This window comes from Canis aureus, chromosome 3 (assembly GCF_053574225.1).
Source record: "Canis aureus isolate CA01 chromosome 3, VMU_Caureus_v.1.0, whole genome shotgun sequence".
In the NCBI taxonomy this organism is placed as follows: Eukaryota; Metazoa; Chordata; class Mammalia; order Carnivora; family Canidae; genus Canis; species Canis aureus.
Window position 1 is genome coordinate 45,298,384 of NC_135613.1, and position 27,833 is coordinate 45,326,216.

The following is a 27,833-nucleotide window of genomic DNA, read 5'->3' on the forward strand; positions in this document are numbered from 1 at the left end:
TGGGTTGGGGGAGGGGTCTTGAGGTTAATTATTAAGGAGGGAAGGGCCTTTTAGAGAGGCCAGATAGGTCCTCAAGGCCAAACAGTCTCTATTTCAAAGCTTCTTAAACTTGAAGAGGCTGGGAAGAAACCTATTTAGGAAAAGTGAAGGAGCCTCCTTGGCAGCTCAGGAGATAAGCCTGTACGCGGCTCAGTGCCCCTATCCTATTATTTAAGGATTCAGAATCTCAGTGTTCTTCTGCATCTGTAAAGGGAGAACCACCAACCTAATCAAAAGCAAACTGCCAGTAGCGGGTAGATGTAAGCTCTCAATAAAGGATCCCTGTGATCAAGCCTCTGGACCTTGAAACAGGGTGGTGGGAAGTGGTGTCCGAGGTCTGGGAAAGGGAAAGGGAGTTCTCCTTTCTCTTTGCGCCTCGGATTTCCTGTCCCAGGAGACCCCACTACTTCCCCACAACTGACTCCTCCCCCCCCCCACCCCCCGGCACTTAGGGGAAAAACTGGACGAGGGTTCAGGCTGCTGCACCCTGAGTCCCAGATGACCTCCTGGCCGCAGGATAAACCAGCCCTCCCCCCGCCCCCCCGCCCCCGGGCACCAGCGGGCTCGGGACGGCGGCCTCCGGGCAGGGACAGCGAGACCCTCAGGACCCTCGGGCAGCTCGGAGGCCCGCGGGGGGCGGGGGCCAGCGCTCGGGGAGGTCGCCCTGGAGACCGGGCGCACGGTCCCCGCGGAGGGCGCGGCGGCGGCGGGCGGAGGAGGCGCGGGAGGGGGCCTCGCCAGCGCCGCGGGCTCCTGCAGCGGGAGAGCCGCGCGCCGAGACCCCCGAGACCCCGAGACCCCGAGGCCCCGAGGCCCCCCCAGGCCCCGCCGCCCGCCCCGCGCCGCTGCAGGTAAGTGCGCGCTCCCCGCGGCGCCGCGGGCTGGGAGACACAGCGGGTTCGAGGGGGGACGGCCCTGGGGTAAGGAATGGCGCGTCTACTGGGCCTCGACCTCTCCCAACCCTGCTCCACCCCCCCCCAACAAATAAGAAACAGTGGCCCCAGATTTGGGAACTGCAAGTGAATCCTGGCCTTTGGTACCCGGGCCGCTCACTGCACCCCCAGCCAGCCCCGCCCCACCGCACACCCCCAAGCCCCCACACCCCCCCCCCCCCCGCACACCACCCGCATCACCCCACCACCGACTTCCTGCGTGTCTGAGCTTTAGGGTGAGGGCCTGTGCAGAGCTGGCCAGCCGGTGTGCTGGGGAGCAGCAGTGTCCCTGAGGCCCGACTGCCCTGGCGGCCACACCCCGGGACCCCTAGGTTCCAGCTCTGGCCTGTGGAAACCAGGGAGCAGACTGAGGTCTACCTAGGTTACTTTGGATCAGAACCTGGATGACCCACTTAATCAGGCACAGTGTGCCTGCTACACACAGACACACTCACATAGACACTCACACTCGTTATACATACACACACGCATACACAGATACACAGACAGACACTCACATTCATAGACTCTAATATACTCCAAGCACACACACCGAAGTGCACACATACATTCAGTACACAGACCCATGGCACACAAAGGCTCATGCACAGACACACACACACACACACACACACACAGGCACACACCCATTTAGGTGCACAGATAATCATTCATATACACACAGGTGCCCACACAGGTTCCCCAGACACACACATCCATGTACACAGACGCTCAAACATGCAGCCCCACACACTCATGGGGACACACTTGTGCCTACCCAGGCATTCACCCACAGACACACACACACACACACACACAGGAATGTGACATTCCGGTCACTCTCACACAGAGCCACAATCACACACAGGCACAGAATCACACACACACCCTCAGTGCCTCCCTTCCAACACACGGTACCTCTGCCATTCCATGTGCCCTCCATGTGCCCTTTGCTCTTCTCTACCTGACACTTATCACACAGAGGTTTTGTTTTTGTTTTTGTTTTTAAGATTTTTAATTTATTTATTCATGAGATACACAGAGAGAGGGAGAGAGAGGGAGAGACACGGGCAGAGGGAGAAGCAGGCTCCATGCAGGGAGCCGGACGTGGCACTCGATCCCTGGTCTCCAGGATCAGGCCCTGGGCTGAAGGGGGCGCTAAACTGCTGAGCCACCCAGGGATCCCCACACTTTAGATCGTGTCCTTGTCTGCCCTGCCGACTCCACTCCCGCTCCTTGAAGGCAGGGACTCTGTCTTAGTTCTGTTTTACTGTCTAGCACAGTGTTTCCTTGTTAGGGCTCTCAGATTTACAGATTATAAAATAATTTAAATGAATGTCTAAATTTGTATATAGGCAATAGGGCAGTAGACCTACAGCCTAAATTCTGGGAAGTCTGTTCCTACTACCACCTTTTTGACAAACGTTGGCTGGAAGGAAGTGGTCTTTCTAATAAAATACGTTGTTACAGGTTAAATTTTGTGTGCTTTCTACAAAGAAAATCACTGTTGCTTGAAAAAACTACCCTTTGGGGAAGACGATTTTAATTTTTAAAATAAAGCATCAACAACAAATATTAATTAGCAAACTTTTATCAAGATTAATTTGGAGGGAAGGGCAATAGAAAATACTGCTTTTGGGTGTGAAGTAACATCTTTCTTCTACACAAGGCTTTTTTCAGTGACTAAACCTCTTCTGCTATTAACCATCTTTGCTGCAGCTTAATATCTGATTATGTGAATTATACTATACTAATATACTATTGCACAGACAAAAGTTATCAGCTTTCGTGTTTCCAATTATACTGTCCAGAATGACAACATACACTAAAAATCACTATTAAGGAAACTGCACTTTCCCATTCAAAAATGATAGAAGAATTATGTTTTTTTAATCTAGAATGAGTCTTGGTGTTAACGTTAACTAAAATGCTTTCAGATCTTTTGTCTGCTGTTTTACAAAAGTTTTCCATAGGTTAGGATGATGTCAGACATTGCTAAAGACAGGATGGCTCATTCAGTAAGGAAAAGGAGGAGTGTGTCTTCTCTGAGTGGTCGTGAATTCCGGCAGAAGGAACTTCATGGTTATACCAAAAAGTGAGTAACTGAATATCTAATAACCTAAATTCAGCTATTGAATGAACCAGTGCATAGTGTTCCTTTGGAATATAAAAAGGGAGAAAATGGGCAAGTGGAATATTTTAAGTCATCTTTTGGGGCTATATTTTAAAAATGAAAAAAAAAAAGGAGAGTGAGAAAATCTAAGTGGTATATTGATTCCAGCAACATTTTTTACTATTTCAAATAGCATCCCCCAAAAATCATCTACCCCAAAGAAATGCCATGTGCAGTGTAGACTACCTACTTCTTTTGTGTCTCCTTAGTATCATATAAATGCTTCTCCTCAGGATCATATAAATACATAGATTTTGTTTCATAATCTGATCATTTGTGGATTACAAATACAATCTCTCTCTTTTACAGATAGAAAATGTAAAGGAGTAGCAATCCCAGCTAATGTCAGAAGTAAAACTGGGAGAAAAATTAACCTCTGCAACTTTTACTTCTGACCCTAAGCCATTTTGGCTACTATTTCCAATATTTAAAGGTAAAGTTCAAAAAAAAAAAAAAAAGATAAAGTTCCTTTAAAAATTATTCAATAATAATTGTTAGCTTAAATTCAACTTTTTCCAAGAAAATATTTATAACAATAGTCTGACATAAATCATGTTCCTGTGGTTATAAAAAAAAAAAACCTGCTCTCATCTGAAGACTAAACTGTCATTCTTAGTTGCCTCATTTTCATTTTACATCATCCCTTCTAAAGCATATGAGAAAGTCATATAGAATCAGAACACCACAGCTAAATTTGAATAATTAGCTTTCTTTTTTAATTGATGAAATATAATAAATACAAATTAAAAGTAACAAAAATACAGAAATTGTATTACCAACACGTGAGGATAGATTTTTCACTAACAGATACATTTAAGTGATAATTTCATTGATGTATTTCACAGTTAGAAATTCGGACTATCAAAACATTCAGAATGGATCCTCTACCTGAATTTTTTTTTTTTTCTTAGAAAGCAAACGACCAGCTTCCAAGTACCCTTCAGTACAGAGGCCATTTGGGAGGCTCTCTCCTCAAGCTAGCTCCTACTTATTTTCAAGGTCTTCAGCACTGTCTGGGACTGGACTGTGCAAATGGTTCTGCTTCATGAAATGAGCTAGCAGAATAATTCTGAAAGCTCAGTGGTTATCAGTCAGTGGCATTGTTTTGAAATTTCAGAGTTTTATGGGAAAGCATATACCTTTCTCTTGAAAAGTATTTAAAATATTTTTTTAGTAGATCAGTTTCTTTTTTTTTTTCTTTTTCTTTTTTTTAGTAGATCAGTTTCAATTGTATAAAACCTATCCTGAAATTTACTGAGGACCAAATACATTCTGTCATTTAATATCCCCAGCATTAATCCTACTAGGAAGACCTCATCCTCACCATTTTACCATGAAATAACTGAGGCTTAGAGGTCAAGGAATAATTTAGTGACTAGGATGGTCCTAAATCATGAGTAAAGCATATAGGGCCCAGGGATATCTGCCTACTTCTCCAGCGCTGTGTTCTCCATTAGCCTACTTCCATCCTAGTCTCTGGCCATACTCAGTTTGCAGATTTATAATCCTCAGTGCTTTGTCTTGTTTCCAGCCAAGCTGCCATGTTGCTTTCCCATGGGGTACCCTTGTCTGGAATGTTCTTCTTACACTTTGGCTTCCTTCTCCTCCTTCTCCTCCTCCAGGATTAGGTCCAGCTCCACCTTTCTAGGAAGCTCTCTCTAAACTACTCAACTACAACCACTTCCACTTCTGGGCTAGGTTAGATGTTCTTTTCTGTTCCTGCTGCTCTTCTCTTCTACATGCTACTATACTAGGCTGTTTTCTTGTCTGTCTTTTCTTGTTAGATTGTGAACTTATTTGCCTTTACAGCAGTAAACACACTGATAAGGAAGGCAAAGAAGAGTAGATAGACATACTTGGAAAGTCACTTCTGGGGCTTCTCATCGATGAGATGAGCACTTCTCATTGGCATAGATTTAGCCCTCCAGTCTTGGTTTCTATGTCTACATTGCTTTACAGTAGTAGCAAATTCTTAAGATTGATCCCTGGGCATAATGGATATCTAAAATGACTTCTGAATTATGAATGGAAGATTGCATTTATACTCGGTATAATTACTATTAACTGTTTTTAAGGCTGGATCTTTTTTATTTAAATTATGTTTTCATTGTAATATAATTTTTATGTTTTATTTTTAAAAGATGAAATGTCTTAAGCTGGATCTTACTCTCCCAGGATAATAACTGTTAGCATGTCAGCATATTTCTTTTCATACCTTTCTAGTTGTCATCATACTTAGTCTACAAGTTTGAATTTTATTTGCTTTTTCACTTAAATAATTGATAGAAATAAGGCTGAAAGTAGCTCATATTTATTGAGCCCTCACCATGACCTTATTTAAGTCTCACAGAAGCTCTGTAGTAGTGGGTGACAAACTATGGATCAAGGGCCAGGTCCAAACTACCCCTATTTTTGTATGGTCCCCTAGCTAAGTATGGTTTTTACATGGTTGAAAAAAATTTAATAATATTTTTGTCATGTGAGTATTAATAAAAATGCAAATCTAAGTATCCATCAATTAACTTTTATTGGAACACAGCCACACCTATTCATGTGTGTATTGTCTCTGGCTGCTTCACTATAGAGTAGAACGGTTGCAATAGAAACCATAGGACCCACTAAGCCAAAATATTTGCTATCTAGCATTTTACAGAAATGTTGGCTGATCCTGCTCTCTAAAATAGATGCTATTGTCGTCCCCATTTTACAAATGAAGAAACAGAAGCCTAGAAAGGTTGATGTTCCAAAGCCACAGAATTAGCAAGTGGCAAAATGGGCTTTTGTGTATAGACAAGTATTCTCATTCTTTGAAAATTGGCTATCTATGTGTAACCTATGTTAATGAAGCTCTTCTATTCATTCACCTGAACCTTTTGTTTCCCATCTGTGAGTAAGAGCAGGTATTGACAGTGACATCTTTCTTTTGGAAGCTCAGCCTTTGGCAGCCTTCAAACAGTATTTGAACAGATGTGCTTCTCTCATGTTCTTAAAATGGAAACAGAAGCCTGAGGTTAAGTTACTTTCCCAGGATAATGTGACATGCGAGCCAGGTTTATTTTCTCTGTAAGTAGAAAATAACAGTAATTCAACTAGTAGGTCAAGCCTAAGGTTGGAGAATAAAGAGTCTCTCTTTTGTCTCAAACCAAAATTACAGCAATGTTGTATAACAAGAACTTAGAGTACGGATCCCACAGCTCTCTACTTAAACCACACTGGTGGTATCTAACACACTCGTTAGGCCATACTATATTCTTTCACTTACTCATTTATTCAAGGTTTACTGAACTACTCTGTGCCAATTATTGTGTCACATGTTAGGCATGTAAAGGTAACTAACTATAGAGTTTTACTCTGTAGAAGGTCATTTTTCAAGTAAACTGAAAGCCACCTGGTAATTTTTTTTCTGCAAAAAGGAAAATCCTGAATTCATGACTTCATTTGAGATAAATATTTATTGACCAATGAGTATATTCCAGGCATTATGCTGGGGGGTGAACCGCAAAGAAATAATCCCTGGTCTTGGGGAGTTTGTAATCTGGTGGGATAGGTAGTGAACAAGTAATTTTCAGTGTGATGAATTTATCCAATGATTTCAACCTATACTACCGTGAGCTGCTTATGTGCAGTTTAAAAATGATGTTTCCTGATCTGTTTCCTAATTTTGATAAGTTCTTTTGTGATCTAAATAAAATTAAAGCCCCTGAAAGACCTAGATGAGATACAGCTTCCCCCCTTCAAAGAGAGAGAAACTTGAGAAAACTGAAATTACCATCGTCTGAAATTAAACCACAGTAAAAACTCATATTATGTTGTATTTGATAGGTTATGAGACGGTTTCACATACAATACCCATATGATTCTCATAAAAATCCTGTGGGTTAAGTAGAGAAGATACTTTTATGATCTTCAGTTATCTCATTTATTATCTTATTTCTCTAGGGAACAGAGTTAAAAATTTTCCTCATCTCATAGCACAGTGTCATCCCCAATGTGGGTGAGGCCCCTGGTGTCCACCTGATTGTTCCTTTTCTTCCCCTTCCACACTTCACTCCCAACTCTCAAAAGGCACCCACTCTCATATACACAGCACTACACATGCTACAAGAATACACATATTTAAGTACTGTAATTTTCTGTGTATTATGCTGTTTTGACATTTAAAAAATACTTTCTGGCTGGGGAGAGATGCCCCTCCCAGGTCTAGCTAATTCTTGAAGCTAGCCAATGTCTCATCAGGAAACATGCCTGAGATATACATGCAAACTATACAACTCAGAGCCAGCTTCCCTCTACGTGCCCCCCAACACGTAGCATGCAATATTCCTCTGCCTTAACTGGCCCAGAGCCAAGTACCAGGCCCACTGTAATTACTCAGACTAGCTAGTCTTGAATGGCTTCCCGTGCCCAGTTTTGCCTTTTCCTCAGAAACCCCAATAAAGGCTCTAGCCTTATCTCTTCTTGGCTGCTGTCCTGTGTGTCATAACACTCTGGTGTCTTTCCACATAGCCTTGCATGGCATGGCATGTATCTTATCTCTGGGATCTGTGAGTACAGTCAGCTGTGTTTTCCTGGGCTCCTCCTCTGTGTCCTTTTTTTAAATTCTTTTTTTATTTTTTATTTTATTTTATTTTATTTTTTCTCCTCTGTGTCCTTTTGTGCCACACCTGACTGACCATCTAATAAAAGAATACGGAACAAGTACTTACCAAGGATTTTGACTTACACAAATGGTGTTGTGCTATAAATCTCATTTTATTTTCTCAATTTCATATATCTGTTCAGCGTTTTTATTTTTTTAACTTGTGTAACTATGGATTAGCTCTTTGCTTCTTGCTGTGGCATAGTAGTTCTTAATATATATCATCACATATGTTTGTATCCATTCCCCTAGGGATGAACATCGAGATTGGCTTTCACATGCCATGTGGAACATTTCATACATAGTCCTTCATTGGCATCTTTGTAAAAACTGTCTTGGGAATGCAATCAAGTATTAAGATATACCACAAAGTTGTAGTAAGTAAAAATGATAATAAATGCAGGAACACATAGGTGCATGAATAGAGAAACAGACCAATGGAACACATAGGAACTTCAGAAATAGACCCACGAATACATGGAAACATCATATATGAATCTTTCCATTCATCCAGGAGCTGCAACAGAATTTTCATCAGCTGCCTTTGGCTTTGACCTCACCTTCTCTTGAGTGAACATTAGTTCAGTGGTTTCAGATGCTCTGATTTTCTATCCACATACTCAAAATTATTCTATTTTATCAGTCACCTTCCATGGCTTATCTTCAATCACATCAGAACTAGATTTTTTACAGGTTGTGGGATTTATCCTTTGTCCTTCAGAATCATTCATGCTCTTGAAAAATATATCCTAGAAGAACACATGCCATGTCATTTTTCTCTCCTCTTTCATTTATGAGGATGTATCTTGACCTTTCTTTCTATTATAACCTTTCTCTTACTGGTGCAATGGGGCCAGTGATGTGAATAAAATATCTCAAAGCTACATAAAAATCCAGAAAAAATACTATAAACTAGATGGCCACAAAACTAAATTACCTTACTAGGCAACTGCCACCTTCTGCTGACAGGGGAAAAGTTAGTATGGTTTTGCTCTTAAACATAACATTCATAAAAATATCCTTTGGATGTTTTGAGGCAGAAAGTTCTCAAATAAGTGAGCCTTTATGCGTATTTCATGTTGTTTTCAATACCTTGTTTCTTGAGCAAATGAATCTAATTTTTCTTCATATCACCAGCTTGCCCATTGTGAGCAATAATTATTTGTTGAAAGAATGAGGGAAAAACAAAAGAACAAAAGTCCAAACCTATACACCCTGTTCTATACCATCTTTTTACACTGTGTGCCCTGAAATATCTCCACTGGGAGGCAGCATATAACTTTAGTAGATTTAGGAGTGAAACCTGCTTAAATGATACCATTCAAAATATGGTAGTTCCAGGTATTTCATGGTTATAAATAAAAGAAAGAGATGATATTTTGACTTTCTTAATCTACTAAATTAATGGTTCAAAGGCAGTTATGCATTCAAATATTATTTCTTACTGCAGCTTCAAAACATCTCAGTAATAATGTCTGTGAAAATGACTGAAAATAAATTCTCAATAATAACTACATGTTATTGAGGCTGGTGAGACTTAATTGAAATTACGACTGTCTCTAACAGTCATAAAAATAAGACAATCCTTTGTTTATTCTGTGTAATTAAAGGGATGACCAGCAAGTACCTTTGTAAGAGGTTTTCAGGAGATTGAATATCATGAAAGAGTAAACGTATTCCAACTCCATCACTAATTTTCTTTTTCCTCTTTCCTGCATGATCAGAGCACAGACTGTTGGGTTGGCATGGATGCTTCCAATGTCAATCAGGTACAATATAGAAGGGTTCCTTTTGTTTTTGTGGACCACTGTCTTTCAGCTATTTCTGCATCCAGGTTAATGCCATGTGTGTCCTCCGCAGCAGGACACATGATTGCAAGTATTACTGAAACTTGCATTGGGTGACAAATAGTTACTCTTCTCCCAGGATAGCATTGGTTGATTTGTTCCTTGTTTTCACCAATAATTTCTGCCAGACCTTCAGCTTTCCTGTGTTCACTTTTCATCTCCGTTCCTTCCTAAAACTTGACAACTCTCTTGGATACATTTTGCTAATTGAATCTTTTTCCTTTCTAGCTTCCGATAACTGATGAAACACATAGACAGACAAAATACAAAGAGCATTTTTCACCTTTAGGAAATAAGATCAATAAAATCAAGAAATAAGAAATAAGATCAACTACAGCATTCCCTTTGTGATGAGATTGTGTATCTCTCTAGAAGGATTATTATAAACTGGAAAATCTGGTCATAATTCTACTGAAACGTAGCCACTTGTAATGTTGTGACATATACCTAATAAATGTTTTCTGCTGTGTATACAGCACTGATAACTAAAATTATAAAATTGCTTTTTTTATCCAAAAACGTTTCAAAGGGCTTGAGTAAAGCTATTTATCAATAGAAAATATGTCCTGGGATCCCTGGGTGGCGCAGCGGTTTGGCGCCTGCCTTTGGCCCAGGGCGCGATCCTGGAGACCCGGGATCGAATCCCACGTCAGGCTCCCGGTGCATGGAGCCTGCTTCTCCCTCTGCCTGTGTCTCTGCCTCTCTCTCTCTCACTGTGTGCCTATCGTAAATTAAAAAAAAAAAAAATTAAAAAAAAGAAATATGTCCTACTTATTTTCCAAAAGTATTCTGAACTGCCGTTGGTCATTCCCCATTTTCAAATATAGAATTTCTCCTATTTCTAAAAATTTACAAACCCATATTCTGGTTTAATGTTAGCTACCCAGATTGCAAGCATTTTTAATATTTTATCTCTTCCTTCCATCTTTTTTTCAAGGAAAAAATATTTTATTTTTTCTGTTCAGCCCAGTCTTTTCTCTCTTCCTTTTTCCAAACTTTCTCATTTAATGTGGGAGCAAATAGATCTTAGTTTCAAAAAAATACCATAAACAGAATCTTTTTTAAACTAACAAGTAAAAATTTTCTGTAATTTTTCACAAAGTTATAGTTTTAGTAGATACATGGTACAGAAGGCAATAGACAAACCGAATATTTTCCTTCTGCATGAGAAAGGATGCCAGGTTACAGCAAAATATCTGAAATATCACTCTGCAAAGCCCTATCTTCTCCCCAAAACTAACTCCACATTTTGTTCTCCAGTACTTGCAACATCCCACTTCCAAGTAGCAAACTCTGTATCAGTTAGAATTTGTATCAGTATTATATAATGCTTCTTATAATAATATTTTTTAAGTAGTGACTTAAACAAAATAGAAATGTATTTTTCTCTTATGTAGAAGAAGTTTGGAGGGAAGCAATTCAGAGACCTAGCCTTCTTCTCTCTTCCTGATGTGTAATGTATAAGGTCATCTCAAAACCCAAGATAGCTGCTGAACCTTTGCCATCATATCCACATTCCAGTCCTCAAGGATATAAACAGGATCCTCTTGATTGAATTCATTCTTTTGAGGAAACTCTCTCAGTATCTCAACCAAAATTTCCACTTAACGTCTCATCGGCTTACAAGCCACATGGCCACAATAGCACCAAAGAAATCCAAGAATTTGTCTTTAGTGTAGAGAGAAATATCCCCACAAATTTAGAGTTCTGTTACCAAGGAAGATGGAGAGAATGGCAGGCAGTTCCTGCCATGATGTTTATTACAGCTTTCTCCACAACAGTAGCATTTTGGAAACAGCCTAGAATGACCAGGAGAACAAGTCTGTAAATAAAACATAATATGTTAATATATTAAATACTGTCTTGATATTTAAAATATTAAATGTTAATATTTAATTTAATCTTGATATTTAAAATATTAATGTTAAATATTTAAAATAGTAATAGATTACTATTTATCAACATAGGAAGTCATCCATGATACTTTTTTGAGTAAAGAAAAAAAAGAGCCACAATCTATCTTACGCTCCCATGTGCAAAATCCTGTCTAAAAAGATTTTTAGATTTTTGTAATGTTACCAGTGGTTAGGTAACCACTGGGGTTAGTAATTTTTTTGTGTAGTTTTACTTTAGTCTTTTTTTTTTTAAGATTTATTTATTTATTTATGATAGACAAAGAGAGAGAGAGAGAGGCAGAGACAGTGGAGGAGGGAGAAGCAGACTCCATGCAAGAGCCCGACACGGGACTCCATCCTAGGTTTCCAGGATCAGGCCCCAGGCTGCAGGCGGCGCTAAACCGCTGCGCCACCAGGGCTGCCCTACTTTAGTCTTTATACTTTTTTATGTTTCAAACTTTTTACAATGAACATGTACTGTTTACACGATTACTGTGGAAAAGAAAAGGCACTGAATGAAATTGCCTTCAGTTAAGTTTTTATTTTTTTAAAGATCTTATTTATTCATTCATGATAGAGAGAGAGAGAGGCAGAGACACAGGCAGAGGGAGAAGCAGGCTTCATGTAGGGAGCCCGACGTGGGACTCGATCCTGGGTCTCCAGGATCAGGCCCTGGGCTGAAGGTGGGGCTAAACCGCTGAGCCACCCAGGCTGCCCTTAGAAATTAGTTTGCAGCACCTTCTGTTTGCAGACCTATCTTTAGCCAGTGGGTTTTTAAAACTGCCCTTATGACACTTTCCAGTTTCATACTGATAAACGGTACTGCACTGATGATCAATTTCTCAGTAACATGGAACAAAGCAATAGTGAGGACTATTTGTAAAAAAAGCTTCATTTGTTTTTTTGTCTGAGACCTCCAACTTATGCTATGTTGAGTTTCGTACCAATACTACTTCTCTGAGTTTTTAATATGGTGTTCAGTAAGAAAGAAATTGGGTTTTTATTAACACTTGCTCTGAGTTTCAAATGCAGTCATTAATTATTTCAAATAGTCATCATCCCTGTTTTTGTTCTGTCAGAAATGACCGTATATGAGACTTTGTTACTGGAAAGTAAATAGGATATTTGAAATCCAAGTGTGCCTTTCCTACACGTACGGCATTAAGCCCTTTGCTTCGTTCCTTTTTATCTCTGAAATGGGTAGAATAATAACTTGTGTACTTAAGAGAGTCTTGTGAAGGTAAAATGAGATATTTGATGAAAAGCGTTTTTGCAAAGTGAAAAGTAGCACATATAAAATCAGGAAAGATTGGTTTATCTTCAAATCAGGGGGCTTTTGCAACATGGGGTTTTCTGAGCAGAAGCAATCATCTTCTGTGGGTACTGCCCACAACACCTGCAGCCAATGTAGCCCAACAGGTTGGTTGCTACTTCAAAGGGCAGCAGAAAACTGAGAAAAGCAGGTGTTACAAGAATGCAAACTAAATCACTAATCCAGAAATCTATCGTGAAAATGCAGCCATAATTACTTGCATCAATTTCTTGGGATGGGTGGGTAAACCTTAATTTATTATACAAATTGTATTAAGGATTTTTAAAACAGATTATCTGTGATTTTCTTAAAATATCATTTGCAAAAAGTTTACTAATCCCAAACAGCTGAAAACTAAGTATTTTAATCTCCTTGCAGAGAAAAAAAATTGCCAAAGATTAAGAACATATCTGTCATTTAATGAAGGCAAAAACATAGCCTGCTTAGAAAAGTGGTCACTCAGAAACACACATCACCACACATGCACACACAAACACACACACTATTGTAGTATCTCCTTTGAAATGACATCTGTCTTAACTTCCATTTTCACAGGTGGGGTTAGAGCTGAGACTCATTAGTGACAGTTGAATTTCCTCTGAACTAAGCTGAATTAAATGGTGCTGGAGGTACACTGGGGGTTCCTCCTTGTTTGGGTCTCTGGTTCAGCACCTGGATAAGCTTATATTGCCTTGGTAACCAAGCCAAAACCCTTTCTTAGTATTGAAAAGGGTGATGGATACTAGTGATTTATGATAATTGGGTGAATTGTGGTTTCTCTCACCATGTAGGTGAGTTTCTTGTTTTCCTTTTTTCTGTTAAGGGGATTTTGTGTGGTATGTATAAGAGTGAACTTTTATAAAGCATAATATGCCATATATATATTTTTTTTTTTAAGCTTCCTCCTATATTCCCTAGTCCCTTTTGTTGGTTTTGAGGAGAGAACCTTTGCATTGTGGTAGACATGCCATTGGCAATGGCCTTTGAAGCATGTATTCTGTTACCACAAAGACAGACCAGCCCATGGACACTTTCTGAGTCATCAGATGCCTTGGACTTCCTGGGCTTCAACCACTATATTGAGACCTACTCCATGTAATTTCTCTAGGCCCTGATGGTTCCATTGTTCTCTCTTTTTTTTTTTTTTAAGATTTTTATCTATTTATTCATGAGAGATAGAGAGAGAAAGAGAAAGAGGCAGAGACAGAGGCAGAGGGAGAAGCAGGCAAGGAGTCCAATACTAGACTCAATCCCAGACCCTGAGATCACGCCTAGAGCCGAAGGCAGACACTCAACTGCTGAGCCACCCAGGTATCCTGATGGTTGCATCTCTAAAATGTTTTAGACTTAGGACACCGGCCTATTTACCTGAGAGTTGCTTGAAATATTAGAGAAACTTTGCCTTTGTAACATTTTTGCTGAAAGCAGCAATGTGTTTTGTTATTTTTATTATAACTATTGAAATTTGTTTTCTTCCTTCCTTTTAGCTCCACCAGTACTGTCTCTTATATGGATGAACCTAGCCAGTGGGATGATGCCTCTTGCCTTACAGTTCAGATGGAAAACACCTATCAGTTGGGTGTGTTATTTTATCACTCATTTCTATTTTAAACTTTTTTAAAGGTTTTATTTATTTATTTAGAGTGTGGGGGAGGGGCAGAGGAAGTGGGAGAGAGGATCTCAAGCAGACTCCGAACTGAGCACATGAAGCTCACCATGGGGCTCAGTCTCATGACCCCAAGATCATGACCTGAGCAAAATCAATAGTTGGCCACTCAACCAACTGAGCCACCCAGATAGCCCCTTATTTTAAACTTCTGATCTCATTATTAACTTAAAATAATATCTGATAACATGGCATTATCTTCAATATTAGCACAATATAATAGATCTTAATTAAGTGTTTTGATGTGGTTTTAATTTCTTCCTCTGCAAGATGGGATCAAATTGCTTACTTTTCTTTATCAGCGTTTCCTAAATATCAAGCAATTCATTGGCAGCACTGATGTGTATTGTGTATTACTGAACTAAGAAGTTTATTTCTGGATATTTCTGGGTCATCCTGTAGAATAATTTTATCTATGTTCAATTAAATGAAGAGATATGCATTTAAGTTTTATACCGCAAACCCAACTAATGTTGTTGATAGGTGGAGAAAAAGCCTTCAAAGCAAAAGCAAATGATTTCTGGTCCCTTGTTGACAGAGTGTTTATCCCTTTCCGCTGAGGCTTTGGGTCTTTGAAAACAAAGATCTTTGCACCTGCCCCTATGCTCCCAGATGGAGTCCACAGTGAATACCTTTTCCCATTCATGTTTTCTCATAGAATGACTTATTTTCTCTAAATGTGTACCTGCCCACTATTATCTGCCCACTATATATAATTATTGCTATATAGAAATCCCACAGAGACTTACCAATGACCAAAGGAAGGACTCTATGGGCCAGAGTGGTTCCATCTGTAGCCAGTAAAATTCAAGAAAATTACAACCATCAGTGCATCCCATTAGGCCTTGTAGCCAGTTTTCTACAGTAATTCCCAAGACTACATGGATTTTGAGGCTCCATAATTAGTCAGTCTACTGGTATTTTCACAGTGGCTGGGGTAGACAACTAATATTCCTGCCCTCCAGTGTAATCTTCTACTCCTTCTGGTAACCTTACTCAGTTTCCTTTGGGGAAGCCTGCTACTGCCATCATTACCACTTTTGATCCATTAGTATCCTGCTAAAGCTGACACTAGTTTCAGAGATATAACAGTGATCAATTCTGGGATAGCATATGACTGTTTGATACATCAAGCTAATCAAAACGTTTGAGATTCAACTTAGAAAATGTTGTTTGAGCTGTTGAAGAAGCTTATTAGTCTCTGAAACCTGAAAGAAGTAGTGGTATAGCACCCTTTGCCATCTTGCTCCAATATATGAAGCTTGAGACCAAGAGAGAACCAAATCCTAATGTAATTATTTGAGTCCTAAATACACCTATCTGCTCTTAGACTTTTCATTAGACAAGGTAGGTTTGGGTCAGGTTTTCCTCCACTTAGAACTAAAAGATTTTAACCATTCAATACCTATGACATTGGGCTCTGCATGCTGAAAGGGTTTGAAACAGATTTTGATAAGATAAAGGAGTTGAAATATGAAGTCCTGTGTTTCTTCTTCATAAGCATGTACTTTCATAACTTATTTCCTTAAATAAACTAAATCATCTTATCAATTTAAGAAGTACTGAGTGTTGAACCAAGTTAGAAAAGCAATGTTAGAAATAGCTTAGTATAAAGTATTTCCCATATTTTCTTACAAAAAGTCATGTGAATTATTCCTTTATGATTAAAGTCTTTTATGCTTGACAATCCATTTCTTAAGCATTCAACTAGCCATCTTTTAATACTCAAACAAAAATGTATTTCCACTTCTACTTGTTTCTGAGATTATTTTGCATCTGAAAGGTACTCTGTAGACCTTTGGTAAAGATTTTCTCATATCTACACAATGCAATACTTCCCAAAAGACTGTGGGGGGAACCTGTCAATCAGCATTATTGTCTTTATTTTTTCCAATTCTATGCAATAATATTTGCATCATATAAAAGCATTTTAAATGTTTAGTATGTTTGTCCTCCCTGTATCTGGGTAATTATAGCCAGAATGAGATGAAACATAAGTATAATTAATAAAAAAGAACAGGGAATGGGAAAATCAAAGTATATTTCTTATAATAAAACACCATTTATATTTTCTCATTAATTAATTATTAAAACATGAGTATAGAGAAAAATACAAGATGTAAGATCCAGGATGTCTGAATTTGAATACTAGTCTTGCCAATTCCTAAGTAAATAATGTTTGAGCAAGGTATCAGCACCCTTGACTCTCAGTTTCTTTATCTGTAAGAATGGATAATAGTCCATACATCATAGGGATTTTGTGAGAACTAAATGAAGGAATGCATTTAAATTACTTCCTCGTTCATTATGTTAGTTTCTCAATGTGACTGAATCTAAGATTTCACTTTAAATCACTAAGATAAAAAGGCCTTTTGTGACATCCAGTATAATTTCCTATGAATTACGGAATGAGTTCTCCACAGGACTTTTTCTGGAGCAATGGTTAAAGAAGTATCTGATTCTTTAAAAACACTGACAGTAAGCAGGAAGTCAGATAAGACCTATATTGGTGGCTATTTTTGCTGCCACAGTGAGACAGCCTGCCTGAGAATGTAGACAACATAACAAAAGTAGAACGGGAAATTGGAGAGAAGAAAGAGAGAGAGACATCATTTGAGCTCAGCTTCCATAGGATGATTAGGCACTGTCATCAGATGCTCTCATGGACAGAAACTGTCAAGCTCTCCACCCTGACCTCACTCCACCCCCTGAGGTCCTTCCTGACTGCGGAGGTCTCATTGCCTTCCTACTTATACCCTCACCCAACCTTGCTACCTTCTCAGCAAGAACAATGTCCATCTCCTCCCTCAAAATGAGGCGGCCAACCATAACAACAACACTAATAATAATAAATACCTAATGAGTGTGTGTCTTGAGGGGTGGGGGAGTTGTGCATGGCAGCACTATTCTAAACATTTTGAATATTTTGCCTCATTTAATCCTAACAAAAACAATATGCGATAATTCTTATTATTACCCCAATTTGAGGAAGCTGACACACAAATTCAATAACCAAATATTTATTTATTGTACCTTAAATCTATTTTTGTGACAAGTCTTTTTTTTCTTTCCTTTTTCCTATTTTTCTTTTCCTCTCCTTTCTTTTTTTATCCCAACCTTTCTTCAGATCTTGGCTTTTTGATTTCTAAAAATATCTTTTCCTCCTAAAGAAAAAAAATCCACTCAAAAAGAAAAAAAAAAGAAATAGAAAAAAGTTCTGCCATTCCCATTAGTTGACTTTGATAGTAGATTACGGATCTCATTTGGGAAGTCAAAAGCTGAACATTCATTTTTTTCTCTGTCTTTGCATCTCAGCATCCCAGCATGAGCAAGGCAAGGGATGATTCTGGCTGCACAGGGGAGAAGTCACAAAACAAATGAAAAAAAAAAAAAAAAAGAGTCCATGATGATATTTCAAAATATCTTCAAAATAGGATCTGGTAAATGAAATTTTAAAAAACATACACATACACACAGTCAAGTGCAGAAAGGACATTGGTACAGCTAAACAGTAGGGGCTACTGGAAACAGAGACTCAAGTGCAACCAAGATTCTGTGTTTCCAGCACTAAACTGGGTGTGGGCCTCCTTCTCTCATTGTGGCCTGGCTTCCTCTCCATGGTGAGAATCATGGCCTTCTGCAGTTCCTCAGCATCACATGTCATAACTTTTATCACCATAAAGAGGTTGGCTTTTTATTCCTAGTTTCGGTTTAAAATCAAAATTCTGAGAAAGGATTCTAAGTGGTCTGGCTTGTGGGCAAGTGCCACTCCTGGGCCAATCTACAATAACCTGGACTTGGGCTCAAGGAGGTGATGGTAGATCCTAAAGAACCATCTGGTTAGAGATGGAAAACTCATCTTCCTAGGAGGCAAGTTGCTGTTCCCAAATGACAGAGAGGAGTACTAAACAGATAAATATTGAGGGAATTCACTATTTGCTGAAGGGAGCAATGCATACAAGCTATGTGGCCAAATTAAGTTCCATGTGAGTGATGTAGGCCAAGGTATATGCAATATGCTTGCTTGGCAGGAAGGAGTGAAAACCAGAAAGATATAGTTAGAACATATGTAATGTACTTAATTTAGTTCAAGTCAATTGTATCATCTTTAAATTTCTTGAATAGAAAGGGGAAATCACCCTCAAATTTAGCCTTATGCAAATGAAAATGTAAAAGAGCCACAGAGGCTTGTAGGTACATACATTGACCCCATGAAAGAGGAGCCGTCAGGACCAAGCTGGAGTTATAAACCTACAAGCCTACCGTTTTTATAACTGCTTGTCTGTCCTATAGAATGTAGATTTCTTGCTAACTAAATATTGGGGTTAATCAAAATACCGATCAGATCAGGTGTCTCTCCCTTACCTATCCAGATTCATTCCCCAGGCTGATTTAATTGAACAATTCTTATATAATCATCAGAATACAAATACTATATATTGAGCTCCAGGAGGCTGACCTAACTCACCTACAGGGTGTAGCTTCTTTCAAGGGAGCCCTTTCCACGTGCTTCTTCTGGATCTAGTAAGAGTTCCCTTTTCAGGTCCATCAAGCCTGGAGTGGGAGGTAACACCCTCAATCCACTAGCCAAGGGATACTGCACCATCCTTTGGTCCTACATCCTGCTCAGAACTTCCTAAGGAGTCTCTTTATTAAATCCTCCTGGAATTGTCCTGCTTTTAGTGTGCCATGTATTTCTTTAGACTCTGATACAGTGATTAAAAATAAACACTTAAAAGATACTGATGACTGTTAAAATAGAATCGGATGTAATTCTTGATCTCATTCCTTTATCCGTATCAACTCAGCAAATGATTGAGTCGCTATATCCCAGGCTCTGGGCACATGTACATGCTGTATAATGACAGAATGATGATGAGGTTAATATTCCCTGGAAGTACAGGGAAGATTCCTGGGATGTTGGATAAAGAAGATCCATCTGAAACTTTATGTCCTGAACACTAAATGTGGTTAAGGATATAAGCTCTCAAGTCAGATAAAACAAGAAGTACATCCCACTCTGCCACTGTGTGATTCTGAACAAGTCACTGAATGTATTTAAACCTCTGCTTTCCCATGTATAAAATGGAAAGAATAGTAAAATTCACCCCAAAGATTTATTGGAAGATTCTGTAAGGTAATAAATACATAATGATCACAGTACATGACATGTAGAAAAAGCTCAGTAAAAGTAGTTGTTATATGTACTATGATCATTACCTCTAAAATGTTTACTTCTATTTGAAATTTAAAAATCATACATTAAATATTTCCTATGCTTTTAGCATTGTATATTAGACTCTGAGGTAGATAAAATATGACCTAGCTTACCATTTCACTAGGAAGAAAAGCAGAAATGTTTTGGCTATGATCTGGGAGATTGGGAACAATGGGGACCCAGGGTACTGGGAGTACCAAAAAGAAAGGAATGATTTTTTTTTTAACCTGAAGAGAGGAGAAAGGCTTCCTGGAGAAGAAGACATTAGAGCTGGCTGTGAAACATGAGTGGGTATTTCTCAGATGGACACAAACATCCCTTAAAAGACAACTCTCTATGTAGATGGAACAGCATCTACATAGAGAGCTATGGCAGGCGGTGAAAGGGCTAGAGGTACTGAACCTTAGACTTTGCTAAGGGAAATATCATGGCCAGATCTGGGTTTTAGAGGGACCCTTCCAGTTGTAGTGTGATATACATAGATTGAAGGGGGAGATAAAGAGCTGGGAGTCAGTTAGAAAAATGTTACCATTTTACAGTAAGTCATTAATACTTTCAATATCAAACCTCAATGGTACTGAATACACTCTTTAGGTAGCCTAGTAAATGGATGAGCATGTTGTCTTCTGGTCCTCTGCCAGAAAACCTAACTGGAAGCCTAATTAGGACTATTTTTTTCCCTTAAATAGGACCACCCAGAAGATTAAATGTCTCTCCATGATTCAGTTCTCCTTTGATTAGCCTATGGGTGGGTGGATGTCATTTGAAATTACTTAGAAATTTCATCTGTATTTTCAGGTCCTACCAAACATTTTCCTGTGGTCATTGTCAATCATATCCTGAAAGATATCTTAACTAACTATCTACAAGAAGAACAATATGAACCAGAGCTCTGCAGACAGATGACTAAAACGATTTCTGAGGTATATGTGTGATTTGACTGAAGAGTTCACTAAAACTAGAATATTGCTAAAAGGACAACCCCCTACTTTTTTGATGAAGGCAATTAATTTTCAGTAGTAGAAAAAATGTTAATTTATATTTTATGAAAATATTTATTAGGTCATATTCTGTGTATGTGTGTGTGTATAAAAAGCCTTTGTCTAAAACAACCATTATGTGTATCATTTTGCAGGCATTTTGTTTAAAAAATGTTTATAACTGTTCCATTTATTAAAAAAACTTGCTGTCGGGGATCCCTGGGTGGCACAGCGGTTTGGCACCTGCCTTTGGCCCAGGGAGCGATCCTGGAGGCCCAGGATCGAATCCCACATCGGGCTTCCAGTGCATGGAGCCTGCTTCTCCCTCTGCCTGTGTCTCTGCCTCTCTCTCTCTCTCTCTCTGTGACTATCATAAATAAAAAAAATTTAAAAAAAGATATTTATAAAATAAATAAATAAATAAAAATAAAAATAAAAAACTTACTGTCAAAGATATATTTTAATGATCATTTTCTCTTCTTCAAGGTAATTTCTTGGAGTGCATCAAATATAGATATTGTGGCCTTTAAATACATTTCTATTTTTATCAACTAAAGTGCTGGCACTCCATTAGCTTTTCTTTACTTAATTCTCTATAACAAATTCTTTAATAAACATTCATGATTAGTCATATTACAGGAGACCAGACGTGTGATCCCTTAATTAGACATAAACAACGTGGCATAATTCTCATGCCAACATTCTTTGAAGGGAAGCCATCTTAACATAGATTTTCAAAGAATGTGATAAATCCTTTAAGTCCTGTTCTCTGGATTATAGTTTTTCCATGTGTCTTTGGAAATGTAGATTTATTGCTGGTGCTATAATTTTCTCCTTAAATATCCTATCTCATGAGAACAGTGCTTAAAGGAAATCATAGTTAAGTTTCTATAATTACTGAAAATATCTACAACACATCATGTGATTTTCTTAAATCCACCATATTAATGACAAAGATAGACTCCTAAGTTTCAGTGTGGCTAAGTGAGGACCTTTTTGTTGTTTTTCTTTTCATTTCTAGGTTATTAAAACCCAGGTGAAGGACCTGATGATTCCACGGTATAAGCTAATTGTGATTGTTCACATTGGACAACTGAATAGTCAGAGCATTCTTATTGGAAGCAGATGCCTCTGGGATCCTAAAAGTGATACCTTTTCATCTTATGTTTTCAGAAATTCTTCTCTCTTTGCTCTTGCAAGTGTCTATGCAGTTTACTTTGAGTGAGTTCTTACTTTCTTAAATCAAGAAATAAGCTGTATCTATGTACACAAAAGCTTTACTGCCCAAAAGTTTGAGAAGGAAACAACGGGGGATCCCTGGGTGGTTTAGTGGTTTGGCACCTGCCTTTGGCCCAGGGCGTGATCCTGGATTCCCAGGATCAAGTCCCGTGTCGGGCTTCCAGCATGGAGCCTGCTTCTCCCTCTGCCTGTGTCTCTGCCTCTCTCTCTCTCTGTCTATCATGAATAAACAAATCTTTAAAAGAGAGAGAGAGAGAAGAAAACAACATTAATATTTCAAACAACTGGAATTTTTGAACTTTTTAATGCTCTTCAAAGAACTGAGGGAGGGAAAGGTGGCACAAGAAAGACTCTTGTTTATCCAAAGGAAGAACTAAGTATTGGTTCTGCTGGATTGTTTTTCATATACATGATTTCTAATTTAATATTACTATTGGTACTAATTATTTTAATTACTCTTTATATAGAGAGTGAAAATTTCCTCTGTGTGTGGTTTTTTTTTTTAATGAAGAAAAGTTTAAGAAAAAGTGACTATGTACCCTGGCCAATAAAGGACAGAAGAATATTCAACACGGTATACACAAATGATAAATGTTAATGTGTCTCAGTGCTGCATATAAAAGAATACTGGTTTTCATTTTGTACTTAATAAATTGAGCAGCATTCATTAACTGCAATTATTGTTACATGTACCTGACAGTTGAAACTGCTGAGGTAGAATTAATGATTTCATAACAATTATTGTAGTCCCACAGGGCTGCTAGCTAAAACTAGCAGCTCTTGTGGGTTGCCTGCACTTTACAAAATTGTGGGAGAACTGAATGTTGGCTCTCCAGTAATGGAAACTATAAAGTGAACAAAGGCTTTTAAGGCACTGCAGTAGACATTGCCGTATTAAATATACATGATGTTTAATAGTAAATGTATCTGTAACGCTTAAAATCATGTATTGGAGAGAGACACTGCTTTTAAATATACACTGCCTGATGTGCCTTTAAATAGGCTTTCCTTGGCTAACAAACTTTTACACAAAATATAAAGCTGGCATCTTAACAAATAAAACGTGTATTTATTATTCTGTTCCTATGAATTGAATGCTAAAGTGACCCAGTGCAGTTTTGAATGGATGGCACTGAAATTTACAGGGCTGAAATTGCTTATTATTCTGCTGGTTAATGTAGCTTGTACCATGGATCATTTATTTTTACGGAGCTTTCAACCCTTTGTGTGCATATAAAATGATGCTGAGGTGTTGTTTCTGGCTGGTAAGTGAACTGCCCAGAGGACATTTGTTAAAGGTCAAAGACAAATTGTACACATGTGGAGAAAATTAGCAATGCTATAGCCCTAAGGAAAAAAATTATGTGTAATTCATATCAAAAAGAATTTTGCAAATGAGAAAGCAGTCAATGCTCTATAGTTTTTAAAATGTATTGATGTCTTATTTTCCCCAAAACTTATACTAAAAAAAATTGAAAAATGTATACTTTTAAAATCCCTTGCCTTCTGTTTGTCGTGGCCCTTAAGGTAGCTTTTCAACATGAATTAGTGAATTTTCATTATGTTTTCTATTAGTGCTTTCGTGGGAATGTGTCTGTGTAATAATTCATCGCAACCAGTATTTGTCAATCTCCGTAGGCCAGTTCTGAATCTGGATTAGATCATAAGTACAGTAAGTAAATGAGCTGCATATTTTCATTACACATTTGCAAACATCACCCCTCTTGGAGCAATAGCAAGGGAAATCGTATTGCAATTTTGCACAAGTAAATCAGAATGGAGAAAATTCCTTAGTACGTGGAGAGTCCATTATAAAAATGGCTTTATTTTTTTGGTCTTAAAGTCTCATCCATGAGATAATTTCTTACCATCTGTCCTAGGCTGTGTTAGGAATCAAAACCTTAAAAAATGATGGTAGTTAAAAAGCAAAAAAAGGAAGCAGTTAAACAGCATATTGCCATGTACTGTAATTCAGACAGTCAATGATGAATTACAGCAATTAAAGAGCAGCATAAGACCATACAGTAAAGTCTCACTAATTGCAGCTAACTTGGAAGGATGCTGGTTATCACAAAAAGCCTTATGATAGGAAATTTTGATGGATGCATCAGCTAACACCATGGAAGCAATCAAAACATAAAATACAAATGTAGCAGGTCGACACATTGTATACCTTAAACTTACAGGATGTTATATCAATTATAACTCAGTTTTAAAAATAAAATTTTTTTAAAAAAAGAAATGACTCAGTAAATATGAGGGAATTGTTTTACTTTGAGACACCCTGAACTTACCTAGTATTTTGCCTTCCCAATAGGTGTTCCTAAAGTGACCTCCTTGTTGCCAGACCTGCCATGCCAGCCCTCATCACGGAGCCCTCAGTCATGCTTTTCCCTACACAAACACCCCCTTCCACTTTTAGTGACTTTCTTCACTTTTCAGCATTAAACTCTGGTCTTGCCTTTTCCCTAAATCCTTCTCCGTCCAGTTCTTCCTTCCTGTTACCTCTTTGCTTTAATCTCTAATCAGTCAGTCTCCTGTTTGTTCTCTAGGTAATTTGTGAATGACAATTTTGTTTTCCCTACTAGACTCAAAACACCTTGAGTCTGTGGACCACATATCCTGACAGTACCTAACAATAAAATTGAACACATTTTAACTTTTCAAGCAAAATCACATGCAACGATTACAGTCTGCTACCTAACCTCCACAACAGAGATAATAGTAACACACAATTTAACTCTAGAGGAACTGGGATCCTATAGGGATGATAAGTACACAAGTAACCACAGTACAGGCTAGAATATGTTTTCATAAGAAAAGTCCAGAATATCTTAATGTGCTTAAGGGAATCAGAGAAGGCTTCATGAAGGAAGTAGCATTTACCTAGACTAAGAAGTTGCAAAGTAGGATTTCAACAGACAGAGGAGTTCGGAGTACAGGAAGAAGTCTAGACTGGATAAAACACAGTGTTCATGAAGATCAATAGTTAGAACTAAGACTGGAAGGGTCCATGGATGGTAAACTGAATGTCTGGGCAAGAAAGCCACATTCAGATCATGCATAATCATTGAAGGCTTTTCATTCAGTTCATTGTGAAATAACTCTTTAAGAAAATGAATCTGTCAATAAAGAATGGGAAGACCCCAGGAGAAGGAAGAGGTAATGAGAGGCTGAACTGAGTGATGGAAAGGAGAGGACAGTTGTATGGAACATTTTAGGGATAGTCTTCATGACCAGACAGAGGGGAAGGAAGAGTTGGAGGTGACTCAGGCAACAGGACAAAGTGGCTCTGGGGATGTTTGCAATCTCAGGTCTAAGTCCTGCTGTCCTAGTCACTAGTTAGTTAAGTGATCTTAAATAAAGACAAAACTCACTTGGGCTGAAGCTTCCTCATCTTAAAGCAGAGTAGTGATAATGCTGGTATCACAGAGTTTTAGATTGGCAGACGGTGGCAGGCTGGAGCCCAATGCTGACTCTAAGGGAGGCCCAGGAGGGGCTTGGAGGTGCAGCCTTGCTTGCTAAAAGAAAAAAAAAAAATACATGTTTGCTAAGCATTTAACAGATGGGAAAGCCTCAATCAATAGTAGCTCCCCTGATTATAGTTGAAAGTTTGAGTCTGGACAACTAGATCAATGGTCCTGGTAGCAAAAATAAAGAAGTCAGCAAGGAAGAATTTGAGGATGAAAATACTAAACTCACTTTTTCACTTGTTGAATTTATAATGGGACGTTTAGATGGAAATAGCCCGAGGCAGCTGAAAAAGTGGGGCTGGAGCTGAGCTACATCAAGGTGAGAGATTTCGACTTGGCAGTCATCCAAATTGAAACCTAACATCTTCCTCCTGCTGTATAAAATATTCATTAGCAGCAGCAGCAGCAGCAAGTATAGTGAGTACTAATAGCAAATTACTGAAAATTCAGTTAAGTTGGGACATGTCAGCAGGAAACCCTTCCCCAGAATCAATACAAAAAATTTCCCTCAAAACCCAAATTAAATGATGCTTTTATTTCTTTATATTTTTGCTGTTAAAAATTTCTGTATGACCATTTCTGTTGCCAGACATCATAAGAAAGAAAAGATCCTCTCAAAAATACATTAGCATCTTGAGTGGAAGTAACAATGTTGTTGTCTGTTGTCATTGTTAATAGAACAACTTTAAAGAAAATGTAATAGGATTCCAATGGATTATGTGCTGGGAAATTAAGCGCTACTTCAACTCATTGATTTTTTTAAAACTGTTGAGAATTATCCAGCCTAGGGAGTGATTTAAAAAACAACAGTTGAGAAATGAGGACTTTTAAACCTAGGATTTTAGAGAATGAACCCTTGCCTTGTTGGGACCATTACTTGACCTGTCTTTCTAGATATTATAAAAAATGCATCAAGAAAAGTCAGTATTAGATAGTTACTGATAATTTACTATGCTTTTGTATTCTCGGAATTCTTAAGGTAGTGGCCTGCACTCACCACCTCTGCTACTCCCACCTTACCCTCCTGCAATCTGTTCACATCCCCCACCAATGATGCTTTCACAAACAGTGGAAGTGGTGGTCCAGGCCAAATCTGCCACACATTTCTTCAGTCCCATTCCACCTCAGCTCTCTTCTGAATTCATTTCTTTTGAGCAGCAATGTGATGTAGTTGTTTTTTGTTTGAAGTTTTTTTTTTTTTCTCTTTTGTTTTGTTTTAAAGATTTTATTTATTTCTTTGACAGAGCACAAGCAGAGGGAGCAGCAGAGGGAGAGAGAGAAGCGTTGGCTTGCTGAGCAGGGAGCCTGATGTGGGGCTCAATCTCAGGATCCTGGGGTCATGACCAGAGCTGAAGGCACACACTTAACCAACTGAGCCACCCAGGCGTCCCTGTTTTGTTTTAAGCACAGATTTGAAGACAAATACTCGTTTTAGCTTTCAACTTTTGGTAGCTGTGCAACTTTGGGTAAAGTAGCCAATGTCCTGAGCCTCAGTTTTTTCAAAGGTAAAAATGATTATAATGATGATCACTACTTGTTATTGATCAGTCATCAATGACCACCATTCATGTTCTTGCGCTGAAGACAGTATACATGTAAAATGTCTGGCCTATCATAGACCTTCACTCTGGGCATCCAATTGCTTCCTGCAAATCCTGTTTTCCTAAAGAATTGAGCATATGTTTTAGCAATTTCTGTTCCCACCATAATGTAATACCCTAGATTGCTTGGTTCCTTTCTGTTCAAAGTCTTAATCATCTGCCACTGCCATCTTTAAGTGTCAGATAACTTCTCAAGTCCACATTTATTATAAAATCCTATTTTTCCCCAAATTTAGCTTCTTTTTGCTAATCTCTGCCTGTTTTTATACTTCCAGTCAGATATACTTCAGTACTTTCTTACTTTCGTTTAATGTTTTTACTTATTGCTACTTATTTTTTCCTTAGAGTCTATTTGAACTTATATGTTCTCATCCCTTCTTCACATGCATGAGCACATACTAGAATAGTACTTTAAGGTTTATTGAAGCTTAAATATGTTAAGTATCTGATTAAAGTTTCCTGTAATTTCTCCTCAGTTTCTTTCATCACTAGTTTAACTATGGTACACAACTCCCACCCCCTCCACCCTCCATACAGGACAAAACTTGAAACTTGTGATTCTCCACCCACCCACTAGGTTATTTCCCTACTTTGCAAGGATGAAACCAGTATAACCAGTATGGGAAGCATTAAGCTTCACTTTCCATCTGTAATCAAAAAAGGAAAATTGTTGTTTCCCACAGACAACAAGGAGGATGGATCATCTAACTACCAAAAGGACAGAATACACAGCCTGATTTACGTGGGAGGTGCTGGGAAATCATTTAAAAAATTTGTATGAGAAATAGTAAGGAAATTTGTATGAGAGAGTAAGGAAAA

General features: G+C 38.4%; 1 protein-coding gene across 3 annotated transcripts; it reads left to right on the forward strand.

The window, feature by feature from the left end:
- The first annotated feature begins 739 nt into the window (after positions 1-739).
- Positions 740-27,833, forward strand: DYNLT5 (dynein light chain Tctex-type family member 5). Of its 3 annotated transcripts, none has more exons than XM_077892225.1 (7): positions 740-890; positions 2,935-3,066; positions 14,325-14,416; positions 20,520-20,644; positions 21,723-21,922; positions 23,516-23,612; positions 26,658-27,833. In XM_077892225.1, exons 2-6 carry the CDS (start codon positions 2,951-2,953, stop codon positions 23,598-23,600), a joined length of 618 nt encoding a protein of 205 aa, XP_077748351.1. In that variant the 5' UTR covers positions 740-890; positions 2,935-2,950; the 3' UTR covers positions 23,601-23,612; positions 26,658-27,833. The 3 variants fall into 3 exon arrangements, with proteins under 3 accessions (XP_077748351.1, XP_077748350.1, XP_077748352.1); XM_077892224.1 differs by lacking the exon at positions 26,658-27,833 and adding an exon at positions 24,258-24,413; XM_077892226.1 differs by lacking the exon at positions 26,658-27,833 and adding an exon at positions 24,258-24,413 and having other exon boundaries at positions 742-890; positions 21,723-23,612.